Source organism: Lepidothrix coronata, unplaced genomic scaffold (assembly GCF_001604755.1).
Source record: "Lepidothrix coronata isolate B3197 unplaced genomic scaffold, Lepidothrix_coronata-1.0 Scaffold22, whole genome shotgun sequence".
In the NCBI taxonomy this organism is placed as follows: Eukaryota; Metazoa; Chordata; class Aves; order Passeriformes; family Pipridae; genus Lepidothrix; species Lepidothrix coronata.
The window spans coordinates 1,745,883-1,768,458 of NW_016690202.1; the positions used below are offsets into that span (position 1 = coordinate 1,745,883).

A 22,576-nucleotide genomic window follows, 5' to 3' on the forward strand; every position below is an offset into this window, starting at 1 on the left:
TTCAGGGCATCACTAGTGAAAGAATAAACTTATGCAGCAGTTCTCACATGAGTAAGAGTACATTGCTCTGCATATGTTTGCACCAGAATAAAATACTCATTGCTTGGGAAAAGCCCAATTGTGAAGGTTTTAATGAAAACCAAAATATATTCAGTTCTGTACTGAACTATAGTTCTCAATGACATCTACTAACTAACTTTTAGGTGCTGCAAAGTTTCCCTGTGTTGCACAACAGGGAAGTATATGCTCCAGTGAATTCCTAAGATTTAATATGACCTCTGTATCACCTTTAGACAGGCTGTTTTGCTTATGCAGTGACTTTTCTGGAGATACTGTGTTTTAAATTGTTGATGCAACTTATTCCTGCACTTATGTTTCAATTGGAAAAGAACCCTATGGTTTGGTCTTTTCTTTTAGTATAAGATCTCATGAGTGACATGCTTTTATGACTGCCAGTGTTCATTTGGAATTTCCACCTACCTATGTAAATATGAACTTTGTTCTCATCTGTGTTCAATAAACAGTATTTATCATTCAGCAGGTACAGAGTAGGCAGTAACAGCTATGACGGATGTTGAGCTCTCATATCCCTTGCACCTCAGTTAAAATCCTGGAATTACAAAGATGAGGAATGGATGTAGTTCTTGCAGAGAAAACCAGATTTTAGAGCTTTTTGGAGCATCTCTTAAAAAAATAAAGACATTTTCAATTAAATTCTCTTTAATCATGCAGATGATATCAGAAGTATGTAGATTTGTAGTGGACATTTCGTACATTCCAGTCATTTTTAAAGTGGAAATACTGAGCAAATTAACTTTTTTTTTGGCACTTTCCCTCCAAAAACCAGAAAATTAGCTGAACCGTTATCTCAGTATGTCTAAAAGCACAATTAAATATGTTTTGCCTTTTTTGAGGCAATGCCATAAAATTGAACTAAGGAAGACAAATTCCCCTTTACAGCCCTTTATAGCAAGGGAATCTGCAGATCTAGATGATTCATTACTACTAGTACAGGAGGGAGTAGAAATTGCTGGATGAAATTCTGAATGTGTGAAGTTGTGGGTGTGTGTTTCATTTTGCATTCAGTGGGACTAGTATTCAGCCACTGGACTCAAAACTCCTAAGAAATTAAATACCAACCCCATGACAAAGCTAAAAAAATATTGGGGATGTCTGTTTTCCTGGCATCTGCTGACCACTTAGCGTTTGGCAGCAGGGCAGCAGTGAGGTCCAGATCTGCTTCTTGACTGTCTTGCCTCCAGTTCAATGTTGGTATTTTGGGTTTTATGAGGAAAACTTGGAAGCCTTATGTTCTCACCATGGAAGGGGTAACATGAGGGCATTTCCTGCTCCCACCCTTGCTTTCAGGCGACTCTGTTTCAATTCAAGCACAGAGGCATGTGCGATGACCTGTTTGTTATTTTGAGGCTGATATTTGGAGAGGATTTGGAAGTATAATGGTCTCTGCCTCTTATACTGAGATGAGTGTAACTCTGGGAATGTCATCAGCTACTGTTGAAAGGCAGCAGTAAGGCTTGGGGAAAGCCCTGGGGAACATTTTGCTGCAGTCACAGCATACAGAGAACTGTGGAAGAGGGGAATTGAGAAGAGTTAGGAAGCCCAAGGCTCACTGGCAACCCCTCTCTGTGGGGCTCTTGGACACTTGGCAGTGACTGGGGCACTTTTCCACAGATTCTTGTTTACAATGGTGTAAACCACTCACCAGAGGCTGCCTGCATTGGTATCAGTTCAAGATGAGGTGTGTGAGAAACCTGGATACAGAACCCAAGAAGCACTGCTCCTGCAAAATCTAGGCTTCAAAGGGGTCACCACATCACAGGGTGGACTGTCCTCAGCTGCAATCCTGTTCACCTGCTCTTGAGGCGGGGCTGGCTCAGCTGTCGTCAGCAGAAACCCAGAAGGTTGGAACAAGGTTCCTTTATTGCCCTTTGCACCCAGGTGCTAATGGCATATGGAGCTGTGTCCAGCTTCCGTCCCGGAGGCATGCCATGCCACCTCCCCAAACTGAAGGCAGGAGCTGCACATCTGGGAAACTGCTTAAACGTGTCCTAACATTTTGCTGGATGACTGCCAGCACCCTTGGTAATTTTGAGGAGAAGATGATGATGGGGGTGTGGTGGTAGGAATGGGTGGGACCGCTGAGTGTTACTGAGACCTTTGCTTGCAAAGTGCTTGACAAACACCCGCAGTGGGATAGGGCACAGCAGATACTGTAAGTATAAGTATTGGCAGTGGTGGGGGGGAGATTAATTACTCCCCCGGGAGAAACCAGGGAGGTTTCCAGCAAGCTGTTTGATGTGCCCTTGTTAGAGCTTTCATATGTTGATGTGGATTTGTGCCGGATCTTGGCTCTTTGTGGAGGTGGAAATGACTTTTCTCTCACTGCAGATGTGTTTTCTCTTTTTTCTTGTAGGTGTGTGATGTCGAACAGTGCGCAGTCCTTGCAGCCTCTCCCACCAGCCTGCAGTGTCATATGCCAGTATGAATATTAAGAAAGAAAACTGTATTTCAGAGCTCAGCATCCCGGAAGGAAAAAAGGAGGAATTAAACAGAAAGAACAAATGACTGCACTGCTTGCAAAACTTGAGGCTGTTCATTTTTTCTTCTGAGAAGCTTCGTCTTGGCCTTTGTGAGAGAGTTGAAAGAGTAGCCAGAGCAGACATAGTAGTTTTCCTAGGGTCCTTTTTTCCTTTTTTAATTTAATTTTTCCCCCCAGTGCCTGGATTTTAAGACTGTCTGCTGCACTGATCACAAGCACTGGACATCAATATGTGTCATGTCATTGTAACGTGTCGGTCAATGCTATGGACTCTCCTGAGTATCGTGGTGGCTTTTGCAGAGCTCATTGCCTTCATGAGCGCAGACTGGCTGATTGGGAAAGCAAAGCCTTCAAGCTCCGAGGATGTGGACAACAGAACAGGGGGATCGCAGGAGCCTTACCATCCAACTCTGGGCATCTACGGGCGCTGCACCAGAATCTCCCACATGCAGTTTTCTAGACGAGACACGCTTTGTGGTCCTTACGCTGAAAACTTCAGTGAGATTGCCAGTGGGTTCTGGCAGGCGACCGCTATTTTCCTGGCCATGGGAATCATGATTCTCTGTACCGTGGCATTTGTGTCTGTCTTTACTATGTGTGTGCAGAGTATTATGAAGAAAAGCATTTTTAATGTCTGTGGGCTGCTACAAGGGATTGCAGGTATGTGCACTTTGAGAACAACTAACATTTTTAATTTTGGGGCTATTCAGACGAAGAAATGCTGTTCATTTTTTCCCCCTCTGATTTCTTTCAGTTACAAAAACTTCTCTCTTTTGTTACCAGCAGAGAACAAAGTTAATACTCACGTTAAGGCAGTCTGTCTCCCTCTCTCTACTTTAGTAATTTTTCCATGGACAGAAGGCAGTTCCCTCAGTGTCTCAGAGGCTTCATGGCTGTGGTGAGAGTAAATACTACCCTAGGACTAAGAACTGCCAGTAGTTGCACACCCAGTTCCTGCAGCATTTCATGCTGAGCAGCCTCCTTCAAAGCTGACAAGTGATAACCTTGTGATAAACCCTCCTTTAGCCAGCTTATTGTTCAGTTGTAGTTACACAGTCCACTAAGCTTATCTTTTCACTGTCAGAGGATCAGCTGTGCTTTGCCTGAAAAGATGAATTTGTTCTAGAGATTTGGTGTTTCTGCTTAAACCCCTAGATTTTACAAAGATTAAATGACTGTTAGCAAACCAACCCTGGACAGCGCTAGTTAGAGAAGTATTCAGCTTTCTGTAGTTGCCAGCAAGCATGGGGAGAACCTGTCTCATACACAGGGTTTTATCGTTTGTGCTCTGTGTGTGTGGTCATCTTCCCTATCTCAGGGAGCCCTCAGAGACTGTAAAGAAGGAGGGAATGAGCAGGGACACTTCCTCTTTCTCTTTTGGTGGTGCTCTCAAGCAGATGCTTTCAACTCACAAAATTATTTCATTACAACAAAAATTAGGAGTTTTAACTTGGTTGCTTTAAATATGAATCCAGCTTTCCCTCTTCTCACCTCCACTGAGGTGGCCAAATATGTCTGTGATGACTGTACCTAGACAGGAGGTGTAATGATAGGTATTCAGAGCTTTATGAAGCTGGTTGGCTTCATTTCTTGGTTGAGACCTAAATTAATCTTACTCTAAACACACATGGAGAAGTAGGTGAAAACTGAATTTACTGACTGCTGCAACCCTCCAGAGCCAGTGTTACAGGCCACAAACTGGCTGATGCTGGCATCTGAAGCACTAGCATGGCAGCTCTTACCATTGTCTGCTTCATGTGAATTCAGTATAAAAGTGTAACACTTACTTCATGTCACCCACAGTGTGAGGTTTGTGCTTCAGAGCAGGATTAGGTCCCTAAATTGGCTAAAGATTCTTCTGTTCACATGATGGCATACAAGTAGCATATTGTTTGTCCTTTAGATAAACATGACGAGTTTTCTGTAATCACTCCTGGTTTACAGAATTTACCAGAACCAGTATGACAAGGAAACAGCTTGGCAGTGCAGATTAAGCCAGAGGAAGTTGTTAGCTCCTTGCTTTCCTACACTATACTTCAGAAATAATCCATGAAACCATTTTTTCAGGATATACAATTATTGGTTCTTTTCTGCTGGAGGGGTATTTGTATGGAAGAGATTGCTTAGCAGCATAAGTAGATCTTTGGCATGTCTGACTTGGCTCTGTTGAAAAGATAGCTTTACTTGCAACTCTGATACCATCTCAAAACACCTAGTCTATCGTATCGGACGAGCAGGAAGTAGATTCTTGTATCTTGGTGTTCTGTAGACCATGTATTTGTGAGAAAATACATGCAAAGAGTTTTATGTTTTATTATCTATCCAGCTGCACCTGTAATGGGACTTGAGGCCGAAAGGATTGAACAATACAGTTGACAAAGCATTTCTTACGTGTTAAGGGATAGATCAGTCCTTCTTGAGCTGTACTGATAGAAGCACTTCTTATAATTCGGATAAATGACACAGCATGAAACTGGGTAATAGAAAGGTCACATTACTGAAACCGTTGCTATGAGAAGTACGCCTGCCAACATTTGCAGCCAGGCGTCTTGTGGCTCACAACTCATTTTGTAACGATTAGTTTTCTTGGGTCCACTGCTAATTTTGTGCCAGTAGCATTACAGCATCTGCTTACTTAGTTGCAATTATTTTCGTTATGACTTATAATGGTTGTTAATTTCAGGTTTCTCAGTTCTGAGTTTTGAAAAATGTTTAAGCAAGTTGATCAAGAGGGACAGTTGTCAGCATGTTTAAACCATACAGGGATTATGATAGCTAAACTAATGCCCTGACCAGAAAACAAGATACAACCCTGCCTTAATCATTTTAAGCATAACATCATTCTTTCAAATGTGAACAATGATGTTTTTAATAAGCATAGGAGAAGAATTCACAAAAGAATTTTGTTAATCAGTTCATGTCAGTCCAATATTTGCAAGTATGTCAAACATCTCCTTTTCAAAGATGAGATGCACTCATCTACAGAGTCTGTAGACTCTGCATCTGTAGAGTCATCTACAGGAACTCAGGATCTTGCAGATTTAATCTCATTTAAAATCTCTGTATCTTTGCAGTGGAGTTTTAATATAATTAGAAACATACAACAAGTTAATTTATTCCTGAAATTCATCATGAAAAAACAATAACAGACACCGGATGTATCTTTCCAGTGTGGCAAGATTGGTTGTGACCTGGATGATGCCTACGGTGAAATTACAGAACAGAAAGCAACATCTCTTCTGTTATGGCCCTTGGACAAACATGCAAACCCTTATTTAGACCAACTGGAAGAAGCCATGCACATATCTGGTCCATTAGGACTTTTTTTTTGTGGCAGAAAATGAGAAATACAAAGCTATAAAGGAAGAAAATATGGCTCTTGTTTAAACTCCTGTAATTCCTTTGTTGTAGAGCAAGATTTTCTACCACTTACTTTCAGATTGCAGTACCTTTCATTCTGCAGCTGGAGAAACAGTAATCAGTAGCTCTGGTTTTGGAGACATTTGAGGATTGTTTCATCTGGAAAAGCATCTTTTTTCTGTATTAAAGAGTGCAGAGAATGGAGCCATGTAATTGAATAGATAATTACTACTCAGCAGCAAGAAGTCCACCCAGACTTTCATTTGTATGTCTTTTTGGGGACAGTATTCTATTTTTACAGTCCATGAATCACTTGAAATGTAGAGGCTAGAAGAGGCAGGATGTTATTACCTGACAAGAATCAATCCAAAGTAAATTTTCACAGTAATCATGTAGTTATAGGAAATAAATAATTAATTATCTCCTATTGACATACCTTGGTATGCATATAGTGTAGTTGCATATGTGTTTAGAAGTCTTATTTGGGCTGGTGTACTTTAGTACTAAGTAATATAATCTAAACATAACCTAGCCTCAGAGGAGGGCGGGGTGAGCTTAGGACAGAGCCTAAACAAGGTTCAGCTTCCATCTTGGATAGTTTATGAAGTTCATAATCAACAATTTTCTTGGCTTCTTTTTTTAACCTGTGTTGTGGCCGGGTGGGCAGGACCCTCCCCACAGCCAGCAGCTGCCGGACTTGCAGGTGAGCCCAACCTGCCAGCAGCACCCTGACTACATGCCTGGGTGGAAGCTAAATTAGCTGCACAAATATTGTGTCAGCCACAGAACTTGAGCAGGCCCCTGTGTTTGATTGTGGGAAGCTCGACACCATGTGCCTAAAAAGGCCTTGGGGAGAGTGGTGGGGAAAGGTTGCTGACATGTCAGGAAGGTGAATGGGTTTGGGAGTTCAGCTTCTTTTACTCCTGCTTTGCCATGCTGGAGCACATTTACCAAAAGGCAATAAAATAGCTCCTCTTTAAAGTCTTTCCGGGGTGCTGAGGGCTTCATCTGGGAGGCCTCTCACAGGTCAGCCCCTTCTCGTCTCTTCCTCTGCTCACCGTCGACTGTCTCCTAGCTCAAACTTGACTAAACTGGTTTCGGGGGAAATAAAAGCCTGTAAAAATTGGATTGCATCAGTCAGAAAACCAGCTGTTTCCCAGCTGCACACTGAGAGGTGTCTCTGGTTTACTCAGGTGAATGCATGGATGCATTTTGCTGTCTTGTGGCTTAGGTGGCTGTGCCACTGCCAGTTACGTCTTTACCAGGTAGACATCCAGTCAGCCAAAGCTGTTTTCCAAGGCTGCTGCAGGCAGACTGGGAGAAGTCTGTCTGCTTGGGCCTAGATGCTGCAGCTTTGTGCCTCCCTCTGTCACCTCAGCAATTTCTCTTCCAGCATTGCTGGGGGATGACTCAGCTTTTTTCTTTCCAGGATCTGAGAGGCTTGCTTTTTCCCCTTACACATGTCCTGCTCCAAGCAATGAAGTCTCTTCCACAGTACTTTCTCTTCTCAGGTGTCTCCCAAGCTTTCATCCCAAGGTTCATTCTTCTGACCTTTCCATTATTTCCCTGTTTACTGTTCATGTCTTCTCCTGTTCCCTTCTGTGGCATCTTGGGGGGTTCCTCCATCAGAATCTGCAGCAGTACCTTGGCAATAATTCAGTGCCAGGAGTGCAGCTTTACCGTCAAATGCAAGGAAACTTCTCCACAATTTTCTAAAATGAAGAGGTGAAATTCAGTTCAAAGCCAGCTGTGTGTAACAATCTATCTTTCCTGCTGAAATAGTTTGTTTCACATCTCTTGCACTGAGAAATAGTTCAGCCTGTTATACTTACAGGGTATCATTTTCATTTTGGGAGGCTGGATTATTAGGAAGATGACCTGAGCAGAGTGGGATGGGAAACATCTGAAGGGAATGAGGATGTAGAGCTGCTTCTGAAGGTGGATGAAGTAGGATCCAGCTGCACAGGGTGGGCTCAAGGTGTGTGCAGCCATGGAACTGCACAATCCTGGCTGCTGGAACATAATGAGGCCATTGGGAATTGCAGAGCAGGAAGCAGGAGGTCAGCCAGACCTTTCATCAGAGAGAGTAGAAAAAGCAGAAGACACAAGCTGTGGCGGAAGCGACATGAGGCTGCTATAACTCTTTGAGGATCAGATCATAACATGAAAGGTTGTGATAGTTGCAGCATAGTTTAGGATATTTGGTTGTAGGTTGCATCATGCTGTAAAAAGGCATTATTTTGTCTGAGAAAGGGGCAAATTGGCGAGCAAGGAAAAAAACACGTTTTGAGCTCATGTTGCCTGCAGGCTACAGAAGCTGTTGAGCAGACAGAGAGCCCAAGCAGCAGTAGAGCATAGCAAGAATGGTTTTGCCCTCGAAGGCAAGGAAGCTTCTTGTTTGTCTTTCTAAAATGCAGAGCATGCATTTTTCAAAAAGCATATTTCCTCTTTGGATTCAGCTCAGAGTTTTTCTTTTCTGATGCCAGAATTCGGAATTCTTGGGGTGGGAAGAAAGAAAAAAGGGAGGGGAGAGGGATTTCTAATGGAAATCGTGATAGTCTGAACTGCTTTTGCTGTCTGCGGTATAGTGCTTCCTGTAACCTATATGGCCAAATGCCAGCATGACGTCTAATACGCACTTGGCTGCTGAAAGTTCAAGCAAAGGGGACTACTGCATTGGAATATACCAGGGAAGGAAAATTGAATTCAAGTGCTAAATTGCTATTGAGCCTGAGGGAGAGCATTAGTAACTTCAAAGAAATAAAATTAAGATTTCAGTATTTTTTTTAGATTTGTTGGTCAACTCATTTCCTGCACTATCAAGGTGAGCACTTGGGAACCAGTAGACACACAGCAGATTAAAATGAATAGAAAAATAAACAAAAATTTCATGTTTTCAGTGATCAAGTTTGGCAACTGATTCTCTTGGCAAGCATAGATCTCTTCCATCCAACAGCCCTTAAGGGGGACTTGCACACTACCCACTGAGAAACATTTTACTGTGGCACATGTGCGCACTGAGGTTCCTTACCTCTACCAGCATAGGTGAGATGCTGTGCATTTCTTTACATCCCCGCCCTGGTGATGTGGGAAAGAGTGCTGGTGACCGAGAGAGGCCAGGGGATGGCGGGATGGTGGCAGGGCTGCCGCTTCTGTCAGATTTTTGCTTCCAGGCGTCAGAGCCAAGACAGATGCTGTTGTTTGTATAAAGGATGCAAACACTAGGAAAATATTCAAACTCAGCAAATGCTGTGTTTTTTACTGAAACACAAGACAAAAGATGAAAGGAGCTCTTCTAAGACAGGGGTCTAACTTTCACTTAGCTCTTGTCTTTGGTGGTCCTAGTGTGGTAGTGAGGAAATCTGTGACTTTGAGTTTTGCTTCCTTCCCCAGTACAGATACCCTGCACTCTGCTATTGTACAACTAATGAAGCCACATGAAATTCTCCCCTTCCTGCATCCCCCTTTGCCTCTTTCTTCTGGCTGAGCCTTAGTTCCTCTGCAGCTCCTCAGTACCACCCCTGCATCCCTGAGGTTTTGTTTGTACTGCGAGATTGGTATTGAGGAAATGTAATGCTGTGAAAAGGATGACTTGCATCCCTTTTACCTCTGCTTGAGTTGAGGCAGGTTGTTGCTTTGTCCTCCCTTACTGAGCTGTGGTAATTTTTCATTCCATTTCTGATAATTCAGCACAAGCATTAGTTGGTTTGAAAGACATGACACTCACTGGTTTAACAGCAGTGGAAAAGGTTATGGTGAATGGTGTGAAATGTATTGGGTCTTCTCCTCTGTTTCTTTCATGGACAGAGTAATTGACTTGGCCTAATATTTCCTTCCCTGACTCAGGAACCTCCCGAATTTACCATCCACAACTGAATTTCTCATTTAGCAAATTAGAGGGAGCCTTTTATTTGGTCAGCATAGATTAAAAATACTCAATGTTTATTGGCTTTTAAGGTAAAATGTGAGAGGTGGCTCTGCCTGAGCGATGGCCCTATGAGTGGACAGTGTTTGTTTACCTCTGCATTGCTGAAAACTTGAAAGCATTAGGCTGTTCCCCTATAGGGTGCTTTGTTTTGACTTAACTGCTGGGTTGACATCCATCACACAGGAACCGCCCTATGTTTTTCTGTTAAAGCAACCTGTATCAAGCTGATAAACAGACTTATTTTTTTGGCTTTCTCAGTAAAACACAGTAGTTGAGTGTTCCACCAGTAGTTCCCTGCACTGTACTCCTATCACTGTTTCCAGAGGCCAACACCGGTAATGTCATCAGTCGTTTGCATATGTTTGCATAAGTTTGGTTATGTATGAGCATCTTTGATTTGCATAATACTTGGGAAAAGAAATGTGAGAGTAGGGATCTTACCCTCTTCCTCATCTTGGTGAAGGCCGTGGTTAGGGAACTGCTTTTTCTTCTGGTAACTGAACACCCTTATATCATCCTAAGACAATTTTAGAGGGGAGAAAAAACTCTGTGCAGGTTTTGAGCCATCACCTAGTTATAGTTTTAAATTATTGATTCTCCTACCTTAGCTTAGGGTATCCCAGATACACTGAAATCTGTATATGGGAGAGTCATCTGCAGTGACTCCAGGTATGAAGGTATGGACCTTGCCTGCTGGCAGCCCGCATCCTCAACACCCATGCTTCTAACTTAGGCCAAATCATCTCTGCTTGTATGAATCTGCACTGATTGTGGTGTCCAGGTAGGCTTTTAAGGCATTAATCTTCTTAAGGTTATGAATTTTTCCTTTGTTGGATCTGCAGCATTTCCAAGCAGGCCAGAGGCCATCTCCAAGGCACTAGAGCGTGCAGAGTCTCCCCTCTTTTGGGGCAAAGACTTACTTACCTCTGGTCAGCTGCTTGCATTTGATGGATCTGGCAGCCATCCAGGGGAATAGAGAGCAACTGCAGAGGCAGGTCTGTGCCCTGTGCTGTGGGTACTGTCACAATGCTCCATTCAGCATCTCAGCAATACCCTGGTGCTTTTCCTATAGCCAATGTGGAGTGGTGGGACCACCATGTCAGATGGCCTGAGCCCACCTCGTGAGCTCTCATCTGATCAAAATGGTATTACTGAATCATTTTACAGGGCTGAAGGTGTCTGTTGTGCAGCTGCTGAGTTGGAGGCCATCACTTTGCTTGTCGGTCAGTGGGTAAAGTGATCAAAAGTGCACAAATAGTGACCTGGTAGTATCACTGCAGAGTTTGTCAGGGAAAGTTTGTGTATGTGAAAGCCTCCTTGACTTAAGCTAGAGCAGTACATTTGTAGATATATTTAACACCTGAAATTGTTCAGGTAGCATACTGACATACGGAAATATGAGTAATAAAAGGCAGGGCACCTGGCTGATGCAGTGTCCCCGGGCTGTGTCTTAATCTTCTGTGGTTGCTCAGAAGATGAAGACAATCAGGATCACTGTCACTGGGGTTGAGGTCCACCTGCACTGCACTGCAAGGTTAGTCCCTCCCTGCCTTTACCCTTTTTCTCTTCCTCCCTTAAAATGTTGTTGCTCAGTTGTGCTGCTCCATGGGAGCCTGTTGCAGTGCCACCTCATTGATCACAGCTGCTTAATTTCCTGTTTCTTCAGCACTATTTAAAAGCTTTTTTTTACTATCTTGCTGGGAAATGAGTAGATAGTTTGAGGCTTTGCAATGGAAATTGGCTTTGTTAGTATATACTGTTGTTTAATATGGCAGAACAGCAGCTGCACAGGAGACTGTCAAAATTAAATAGCATGCCTTCACTTAGTAAATAAGCATCTGCCTAACTCCTGCCTCAAGGGTTGCTTCCAGGGTTGGAATGAAAAAGCTTTTACTCAGATCTGACCCCAGCACATAATGTGGTGTACAAATGCCCACAACAATAGACTGGTCTGTTGGTTTTTCACAGTGTTGACTTGGCAGCACTACTGCAGTGTATAAAAACCAGGAGCAATTGCTTGATGCAGGTGCAGGCCCTTAAAAGGGGAAAAGTTCTTGGTGCACAAATACAAAAAAAAAAAGGAAAAGCACTACTGAACTGTCTTCAAAAACATTGTTGCACAGTGATGCAGTCTATTGATATTGATATTCAGTGTGCTGTAATGTTTTACTTTAGTGTTTGAGGAGACATCGTTTTAGTATAGAAGGCCTGATGTTTAATAGGCTGTTGTAATCTGGAAATAAACTAATAATGACATTAAAATCTAAATCTCATAAAGGCTTCTTTTTGAAAACGAGTAATTATGGCCTGATAATAAAAGGTTATGTGACCAAATTGCCTTCAATGAAATATGGGAAAATGTTCTCTGCTGACAGACTTACACCAAAGGGGTAGAGATGAGGTCTCTGGATAAAAAAAGGTAATTTGAATAGTTTGTGTTGTCATTCCTAGGCATCTGACAACATTTTGTGGCATTCTTTCAGACCTCTGTTTTAAGGAATCCCAAGAAGAAAGGTAACTGAGAACTGGCAACAAATAACAAAAAAGAAAATGTAATTATGAAAAATTATCATACTGATTTCAAAAAGTGGGATAGAGATAATTAAGAAGTAGGAACAAAAGTATGTGTACAGCAGAAGCTGCACTCTTGGGAGTGCAGCTGTGCTTAGAGAAGGGGTTAAATCTAGAACAGAGCAAGCCCGAGCTCTGTGAGCCTGTAGAGGAGCACACTGGAAAACAGCTTGTAATGTTTTCAAAGTGAATTTGTTTCTCTCAGTAGGGTGAACAAACAGCAAAAATTCCGCAGGTAGATTAGCTGTAAATTAAATATAATTTACTGTACAGCAGCATGAAGAACTGAAAGGATTCCTTGCAGAAAACTTTTCTTCAGACACAGCACTCAGTTTGTGTTCTCTGTTCCATCTCTTGAACATTGGCTTCTGTTCAAAGCTTCTCTTCAAAGACAGAGGGACAATAGCAAAATCTGATTTATTAGAAAAAGAAATGTCTATCATTAACATTTACTGTCCTCCCACCCGATATGTCTCAAGGCAAATTGTCAACAGGAGGTAGTTGTTGCTTTATCAGATTCTGCTGACATAAAATCATACAACACAAAACTGAGCTTTGTACTGCTATGGCTAACAAAAACTTAATTGCTTTAATCTTAATTTATATCATTAAATGGCTTAGAATGCTGAGCAATACAGACTAACTACAGAATTAATATTTGAATTAATCAAGTGCAAGAAAAAGTGAATGACACTCAAGTAACTTGAGAATTATAATAGTTAATCAATCCAGAGAGCAACTTTTACCACAAATCACAATTGGTGTCCCTCAGGGATCAGTATGGGGCCCAATGCTATTTAATGTCTTTGTAAGTGATCTGGAAGATAGGATAAAGACAAAGTTTTCTGATGAGACTAAACTGAGTGGGGAAGTGGGCACCTGGGAAGGGAGAAGCATCCTGCAGGAAGACCTTGATAGGCTGGAAGAGTAGGCTAACAAGAACCTTATGAAGCTCAACAAGGAGAAGTGTAAGTATGCTTTTCCCCCTGGAAAAGCATAATCCAGGAGTGCAGCATGGGCTGGGATCTACCCTTTTAGGGAGCAGCTCTGGAGGAAGGCACTGGGGGTCCTGGTGGACAAAGCTCAGTGTGAGGGACTGCGTGCTGCTGTGGTACAGCAAGGTGACAGGATGCTGGGTGGGATGAAGGGCATCACCAGCAGAGATGAAGAAATCATTATCCCACTCTAATCAGTGCTTTTCAGGTGTCACCTGGAATACTGTGTTCAGTTTTGGTGCCTGCTATACAAAAAAGATGTGGACAGGCTGGAGATGATCTGGAGAAGGGCCACAAAAGATGATCGGAGGCCTAGGAAGCCTGCCATGTGATGAACAGCTGAGAGAACTGGGTTTGTTCAGCCTTGAGAAAGGAAGGCTTACAGGAGACCTTATCCCCATGTTCTAGTATTTAACAAATGGCTACAGAGAAGATGGAGACTCCCTTTTTACAAGGAGTCATACGTAAAAGATGAGAAGTGTTGGGTACAAGTTACTGCTGGCAAGATTCTAATTGGACACCAGAGGGAAATTGTTCACAATGAGAATGATCAGCCATTGGACTAATCTCCCCAGGGAAGTGTATTCTGTAATGTTGGACACTTTTAAGGTTCAGCTGGAGAGGGTGCTGGGCCATCTTTGTCTAGACCATGCTTCTACCAAGAAAGGCTGGACCAGATGATCCTTCAGGTCCCTTTCCAACCTAGTATTCTATGATTATATTATTTTATACACAAATCTATAGATTGTATTAGAAGCTGGTCTTGTGTTCTTTTGCCTTGATGGAACAAATGTACGCTTGGCTCCCCTTTCCAGCCCCTTGTAAGCCTGGCCTCCAGGCCATGCTCTCTGCTGTGTTTCATTCATGGGCGAGATACTTTACTTCTGGCTCTGTGCAGCCCGTCCAGTGCCCACCTCCATCTTTCTCAAGGGATTCTTCAAAAAACAAAACCGAGAGACCACTTGCTGGTTTGTGCTGTCCACAAACAACTGAAAATCTCTTTCTCTTCCTTCCACATTTTTCTTAAGACTCTCTTGTTACAGAAGCTGTAAGAGAAACACTTGGTAACCAGCAGGCTATGGATTTGATGAGGTTATTGTTGGTATCCTGTTCAGGGTTATCACACTTGTGCCCTGTGCTCCATCTCCGTGTGTCTTGTCTGAAAAGCAGATTGTCTGGAGGCAGAAACTGCGAGCACAGATCCCAGGTTGTGTGGTAATGCAAATAAATAACCAAAGCAAGAGAGCTGCATGCAGGAGAGTCCCAGGGGCTAAACAGCAGCTACAGAAAGGCAGGGTTTTACGCAGTTAGGCTTAAACTTCTGTCAAGGAAGCAATGAGATGTAACGGGCCTGGTCAGGCTCTGCCCCATGGACAGTGGTATGAGTAATCAGCGCTGAGAATTTACAGTGTTTTTTCCCCTTGTGGATCATCTCACCACTGACTGGCCTCTAAGTGGTTTTTGCTCAGCTTAGCAGCTGTTTGTACATGTGTTTGATCTAGATCAAGGCTACAGTGTTATCTGTAGAAGCAGCCCTCTGGCTTTTTTGTGTTGCGTGAAATGGCTGTGCAGTGCTCCTTAGGGGTGGAAGAGCACAGAGACTGACGAGCTATTCCCATCGCATTTAACCATTGCGCCTATTTAAAAGCAGAACAAGACTTTCCAAGTAGCATCACAATCTCTCCTGCCCCTGCTATGTCTTACTTTGTTCTTTCCACATGCCATTTTTTCCTTCTCATCCCTCTGCATCCATGTTCCCAGGAACAGAGAGATGGTTCTTTTTCAGGCATTTCTGATTGCAGGTAGTTGAACAGTTAAATGCTTTGATTTACTGGCTTCTAATGTAAGCAATGGTTTGCTCTGCTGGTGGGTGGTAAAGCGTCATCTGTCTGTTTTGTTCAAACTGCAGGAGTCATTAAGATAAGCTCTGCAGCCTGTGACTGTCTCTTCTGTAGTTACTGTGAAGAAAGAGAAAAAGCTTCTTTAATCGAGCACTACTTTCTGGGCAGGTTGGGAGAGTCAGGAAGGGACCCTGCACAGCTCAGCCATTGCTTTGAGTATTTGAGCATTGAGATATGTTATGAGAAGCCTGTGCCTCTCCACTTGCTATTACCATGAAATCAGAGTGCATTGCTGTTGTGGGTATGTTGAATTGGCTTAATGGAATAATATTTGTTCACTTTTCCTGGCAAGCAGGAAGAACTAGTTATTAATTAAATAAAAAATGATAAATACTAGTGATTGTGCTAAGAGGCACATGAGAAGCTTTCTGTCTGCCCTGAAATGGGACTTGCAGAAAGGAGGTTTGGTAGTGAAAATATTACTTTTTTTTTAATTATTATTATCATGCTGGGTGTTTAAGAAAGGACTCGACATGGCATGTAGTGCCATGGTCTAGTAGGCAGTATTTGTTCAAAGGTTGGACTCAATGATCTCAGAGGTCTTTTCCAAACTAAATGATTCTGTGATTCTGTGAAATTATGGGCTGTAGTCAGTATTTCTCCAGGAATTTTCTGTACTTTTTAAAAAAAAGTTCCAAGTCAGTAAAATCCTGATGGCTACATTTAGGCAGAGCTGCTGCAGCCTTTTGAGGGGCTGAGTTTTGGGTAATGGCTTTTCAGCTTGGAGCATACATACCATGAATCAGTAGCTTTCAGGAGTTGCTCAGTGCTCTAGTTTTGGTAAAAAGAAATGGATATATCTTCTTGGTCCTGTTTCTGACTCAGCCCTAAAGGCAGGTTTGCTGTTAAACATGGGCTTTAGGTTTGTGAATGATGGAGAGGTAAACTTGAAAAACTTTCTCGTTGGCAGCAGCTGCATTGGCATTTCAGATCCAGCTTCTTAATTCAGTGATGTTGGTTTTTACCTACCAAAGGGCTTGTGATCTTTAGAGAAAATGGCAACTGGCCCAAATCAATGTACAGTCAGAAAGATACATAGTGTGGTCATGCTGGTTGCACAGAACAGGAAATAGTGAAGAACAGAGAAGAAGAAACTGCTGGTGTTTAGTCTGAAATGGCTGAAGGGCTCAGCAGGATGAACGCACAGCTTATGCAGGTCTGTCCAAGATAAAGCAATACTTTATATTTAATGTAGTTTGGCCAACCAGCCAGGAAACACTGCATAAAAGTTGTCATTAGTTCTTAAATGTAGGCAGTGATGAAATCCCTTCACAGAGAATGGATATCACTCACTAATGGATTATGCTGCCCCAAAGAATTTAGGTCATTCATGTCCATGGTGTTGTGTCATCATTAGAAAAATGCTGGAGGAAGGAATTTCTTTTGTGAAGTGTCTGGCATTCATAGACATTGATTTTAGACAGTTGGATGATGTTTTTTGTGGTTTGCATAAATTAGCTGCTTACTAGCTAGGACCCACCTTTTTGTTCTCAGTAAGGAAGATTTCTTGCATCTGGCTGAATTTCTTTGAACAAAAAATTAAGGAAACATAATGTACTGCAGGAAACCTAACTGAATGGAAGAAGATGTGAACAAGTCTTCAGAGCTGTTCTTGGTAATCTCTTAGTATAGCACATAACTTTCTGCCCACTTCTAGAAGGTGGCAGCACTTTTAGCAGCTATTTTCGTCAAGATGCCAGTTTGAATAAAGGGTTTTACAGTGTGGGACAAGTTAATCAGAAATATTTTGGGGATCTGAAAGGCTGTATTAATTTTCTGGATAAACTGGTTGTGTTTAAGCAAAAACTGTTTTTTTGAATTCTTCCTGTTCTTCTAAGTAAAATTTCAAGGAAAACAGAAACCAAATTTTGATAGCTGTGAGCTGTCCTGATGTTTAGCTCCTTCCTACATACCTTGTACGAGGGAGATGTGTATTTAATTCACTGTGATTTTTTTTTTTAGCAGGCCCCTAAGAAAGCACTTTAGCCACTAGCATATTAGGCATTTTGATTAAATCTCCTGTCAGACATTATATGTGCAGGGACACTAAGGTGACTTGTAATTTCTTTAATTAAGTCCTTCACTGCTTAGAGACTGGTCCTCACAGAGAAAACTGTGAACAGGAGAGACAATCAGATGAGTAAAACATCTAGTCTGAGCTTCTCAGTTCCAAACTGAGGTGCAGCAGGGTGTTCAGGCAGTTCAGTAAGATGGGAGTTGAGGCTTTTGCTCCTGCATCACTAGAAAAGTGAACTAGGAACTACTTGTGGTACTAGGCCATTATCATATAAAATAAGCCTTTCACAAGATAAACCACAGGGTAACTCCAAATTCAGTTAAAAGGCTGCATGGCATATGGCAGGGAACAATCAGTAAAGGAGGAGCAGTTTTCTCCTAATCATGGTACTTAGGAGTGGGTAGTGACCATTACTACATGTGCTGCATTTGGTGTTAAACTGACTGTTTGTTAAACTTCTTTCTGTTTTTATTTATAGGGCTCTTCCTTATCTTAGGCTTGATACTTTACCCTGCAGGTTGGGGATGCCAGAAAGCAATAAGCTATTGTGGACCTTATGCTTCTGCTTACAAACTAGGAGACTGCTCCTTGGGCTGGGCTTTCTACACAGCCATCGGTGGCACTGTTCTGACGTTCATCTGTGCAGTCTTCTCGGCGCAAGCTGAAATAGCCACGTCCAGTGACAAAGTGCAAGAAGAAATAGAAGAAGGAAAAAACCTTATCTGCCTCCTTTAACTACAGTGGGGGAAAATACCAGCGTCTGGATCTTTATCTGCTTTCCATTGACTGGACAAGCAGATCCACTTACCTGTTTTTACCATTTGTGTGACTGAGCCCCATGCATTCCAGCCCCGAACTACTGAAAGGGTCTTTCTTCCTTGCTGGGCAATGGGGATCAGAGAAAGGATCCCAAGAAAGCAGAATGTAAATACTTGGGGATATTTTTAGTTTCATTCTGTGATCAGGACACAGTGGAATACATTGATCTGACTGGGGATGTGAGTAAACACCTGTATATAGCAGGAATGTTGTTATAACTGACAAATTCTGATCGATTGGATTGCCTAACCCACCCTGGTCACTTTGAAGAATTTGGGTTTAAAATAATAAAAGATAGCACATTTTTTTCTTTTCTTATGCAAAAAAGAAGCCTATTTTACTGAGGTTTTGTTTCCAAGGGCTCCCCTCACTGGTGAATATTTCTTCACTACCACCTGATTTGGTACCATACTTTTCCTTTAGGTGCTTTTTGATACTGAACCTGGATAGGAAGTTATGCTGGAGAGAGCAAAGCTGACTTGATGCAGTGCACACCAATCCTTAAGCATTTAGAAAGTTAAGTCCCTGCCAGGTTTCTCTGTCTTGAAACCTAAGAGTGCAAGGTGTGTGCCACTTGTTACTTAGCAGGTAAATTATTTTGTTTCCACTGACTAGACAGAAAAATTGTTGTTGCACTGGCTCTCACCTCTCACCTGATTCAGATAAAATTGAAGTATTTCTACAGCCTTTATTAAAACTTCTGAACTCCCAAGCAGATGACAACTCCCCATGGCACCAGCCTGACCTGGGCTACAGCCTCTCCTACAGCTGTGGATCTCATGTTTTACTTCAGCAATATTTCCTTTTCTGTCATCAATGAAACCTCATTCACGGTCTACAGATCAGTCTGTCTCATGACCCAGAGGCACATTAGTCTTTGGGAAATCAAAATTTTTCAGGAAGTCTGGCCAAACTCTATATGGCTGGGAAGATTTTGTCTTTTTTTTTTTTTTTTAATTGTGTGTGGTATGGACCTTTTTCCAATTAAACCAGCAGAAATTAAACAGACCTTGCACAAATGACATTCCTTTCTCAAAGGCAGTTGGTTGTGTTACTTGTGATGTTGCCTCACTTACTAGAACTATTTTGGAAAACAAGTTTGAAAGGTATTTAAAAAAAAAAATGTAGCTGTGCCATAGGAGCATTGGGGATAATTCATCTGAGAAATAGTTCTAATGAAATACTAGGTGAACTTTAGATTCCTCTTCTTACTTCTACGTAGTTTAACATCATCCAAATGACAGTGTTGCTTCACTGTGTAATACGGAGCAGAGATTCTTGTTGATGTGTGGTCAGCCCCTTAAAGCGTGCCATTAGTTATTTATAGGTATTAAAAAATCATTGCTACTGTACAGGTAGATAGCCAGTTTCAAGACACTGCTCAAGTCCTTTGCAACACCAGAGCTGCTCAGCAGCCCTGACAACATGCCCAGGGCCAGCCTCAAGGAAGGGGTGAACAGCCACAGAGTTGGGGCCCTCTTCCAGCACCTGCCATGCCCTACGGACACTGTGGCACACACAGAGCAGCTCCCAGCTTGCGCCTGTCTGTGCCTAGTGCTCCTTCAGACCATGTGCTGGATGGATACAGAGGTGACTTCTGAGACACAGTGCAATGATTAAGGTCAACTTTTGCCTATCTGCAGAAAGGGACTGTTTTAATCTAGCCTCTTCCTGCATTCACCTGCTCCTGCAACCCACATCCACCATCTTCTAGTTTAAAACGGGTAATTCACTTCTCTTTTAAATATTTATTTTAAACACACCCTCCCTCAAAAGTTATGGTCTGGGACCATTTCTGCCAACTGCCTGCACAAAGCATGATTTTAACAAAGCAAAATTACCAGCACAAAGCAGTGCCCAAGGATGAAAATCATAGCCTGCACACTCTGTCCACAGCTGTGTTTGTCTCCTTGGTTTTGCCTCATAAACACACCCCCCCACAACCTGAATGGCATGCACTGGGCTTGTCCCCGGGGTCCAGTGAGGCGTCCTCCAGGCGTCCCTCCTGAGCCCCCACTGGAGCGTGTGCTGGAGCCTGGCTGCCAGCTAAGCTCTGCTGTTGGGAAATGGGGGGCTAGCAGTTGTACAAGTAGCATATAGCTCAGTTAAAAATTAATGAATAAGTAGATTTACTGTTTTAGATTTCCTGGGTGGGTGGCAATCCAATGTCCAGGTCACCACTGCCAACAAATCTTGACACTATATTAGGGTGAGAAATGCTGCTTTGGCTTGAGCACTTGATTAGTCAGAATCAGTCAGTTCTTCCAAAGGTATAGAGGGCATACACTGCTCTGGCTGAGACGCAAACGATGAGCAATCTTCACTTACGTTACTAGCTGACCTCTGCTGTGATCTACACAATGCTTAAAAAAATTTCAATAGTGCATTTTTGGGTTTTTTTTTTAAGTACGAAGGAGATATTTTCAGTGGCATATTTTGCTTTTGTTTGCATTTGTAACCAAGAAGAACCAGCTTTTCTGCTTGTTGCTGGTATATTATCAGCTTGCTCTGCAACAGCATAATCAACTAACTTGCAAGAATACCCATGTTCATCACATTGCAGACAGAAGACAGGCTGGGAAGAAATACAGAATAAATATAATCAGAATTTCTTTTCTCAGGGTTCTGTTTTTCTAGCAAGTGATAAGATGGTATATACTGCAGATTTTTTTTCCTGGATGAGGTTTTCATGTGCAGGAGGATGCAATCAGTAAATTTCACAGCTGTTTAAATTGCTCCTGAAGTTCACCTCAGCAGCAGCTTTGGGAGAAAAAAAAAAGAAAGAAAAATCAGCTTAAAGCTAATTTAACTGATTTCATGAGTGGGCTGCAGAGTGTAACTGCTTCTTAATGTACATGCACTGCATAGATCTAGAAAAATTTGCTGTGGATTCTTTCAAACCTGTGTGCCAGTTAATTCAGTTTAACTTTGTTTTTGTGGTATTGAAGAATTCTTCAAACATCTGTGGTTTCATCAACTTCTTAAACTTGTATTCAATAAAGTGCCATAGACCTCTTTAACTGTAGCATATTTAAATATAAATATATATATGTGTGTACATATATATGTGCGTAAATACACACACACACACACACACACATATATATATATATACAAACTTGTGTGAGATGTGCAATACCAGGAATAGATTTTGTGGTGGGCTTTTTTGTTTTTTAACTTTAGTTTTTGCTTTTAAACAAGTGATTTGAAAAGGGACTTCCCAGGGAAGAAGTGGCCGGAATTTGGTGGTGTGGATATAGAGTAATGCAATAGAATCAACTGATGCTGAAAATTAATACAACAGTAGTAAAAGTGGCTTGAAGAGTTAACAAAAATATCTTTTAGACTGATTTGAATTACTCAGATCTATGTAATACAAACACTTCCAATGTGAAGTTGTGTCCACCTCTGGCCACACTCTACAAGCTGAAAAGGCTCAGCAAGGTTTCTTGATGTGCTTTATTTGTAATGCAGCACTGCAAAAAAACATTGCTACTGAGCTATTGTTTCTAGGTTGTCTATATCACCTTTGTATCTATTTTACTTAATAAAGTTCTCTGGATTCTGAGATTTTTTTTTTTCAGCTAAATCATTTCCATTTTGCTTTGTTACCCCCCATCAGAGTTTCCTATGTCCTAGTGGTAAATGGAAAGGAATTCAGTCCTTCCTTGAAAGCCAAGGGCACTGGTGCCTACCTCAAGGAAAGGACAGAGTCCAACAAAAGCAGAGCACGGCAGCCACATAGACACCACAGCTCCTCTGTATAGGAAGTGTGGCTGCACCAATCCAGCTAGAGTAGTTTTTGAGCCATGGTTTATTTGTGGTACTATTTTTCTGTTCTTGAGTCACCACTATGTATATTTGTTAGCATGAATGATGTAACTAATGCCTTATTTTTAATCTAAATTTCAATTAAAATGTGAGTTTTCAAACTTTTAACAGGAGTCTGACTACCTTAATTTGAACATATTGTACAAGCTGAGCCACAGCCAGGTAGCTTTAATTGTAGCTTTAAGAGCATTTAAGATCCCAGCCCAATGATATAGTTCAGATTCCCATCTGACTTTAACAATTCTTACTGCTTACTAATCAAAAGGATGTGATGTGAAATTGTAACTGTGTTATACAATACAGTTGCATTAGCGAGACTTTCTAATTGAATATAGGTCTGAGAAGTGTGTTTCATTTTGCAACAAAAGCACTGCAGTTCCTTTCTCATGAAAAGGGGTAACAAAGGTTGTGAAACAAATATTGCTTGATCACACATGGAGTTTTAAAATGGTGTTTGCCACTGTGTGTCTTACCTTTCAACAGTGACTTGGCAAACACTAGAGAAAAGCTACAAAGCCAATCTACAGCAGAACCAGGAGTAAGGTTTTCAACAGTTTAAAGAATAAAGTCAGAATGGTTACTTATTTCTCATAG

General features: G+C 41.9%; 1 protein-coding gene and 1 pseudogene across 4 annotated transcripts in view; both read left to right on the forward strand.

Annotated features, from left to right (window-relative positions):
- Positions 1–18,454, forward strand: part of LHFPL2 (lipoma HMGIC fusion partner-like 2) — a 120,152-nt gene extending 101,698 nt beyond the window's left edge. For 2 of the 4 annotated variants that reach the window (XM_017808096.1, XM_017808097.1), the window contains exons 3-4: positions 2,435–3,220; positions 17,811–18,454. In XM_017808096.1, coding sequence (XP_017663585.1) covers positions 2,791–3,220; positions 17,811–18,067 — 687 coding nt within the window. In that variant the 5' untranslated portion in view covers positions 2,435–2,790 and the 3' untranslated portion in view covers positions 18,068–18,454. Of the gene's footprint in view, positions 1–1,997; positions 2,104–2,434; positions 3,221–17,810 lie in introns of those variants that run through there. The other 2 variants (XM_017808098.1, XM_017808099.1) reach the window with 2 other exon arrangements.
- Positions 18,119–21,719, forward strand: LOC108494008 (annotated as a pseudogene).
- The last annotated feature ends 857 nt before the right edge of the window (positions 21,720–22,576 follow it).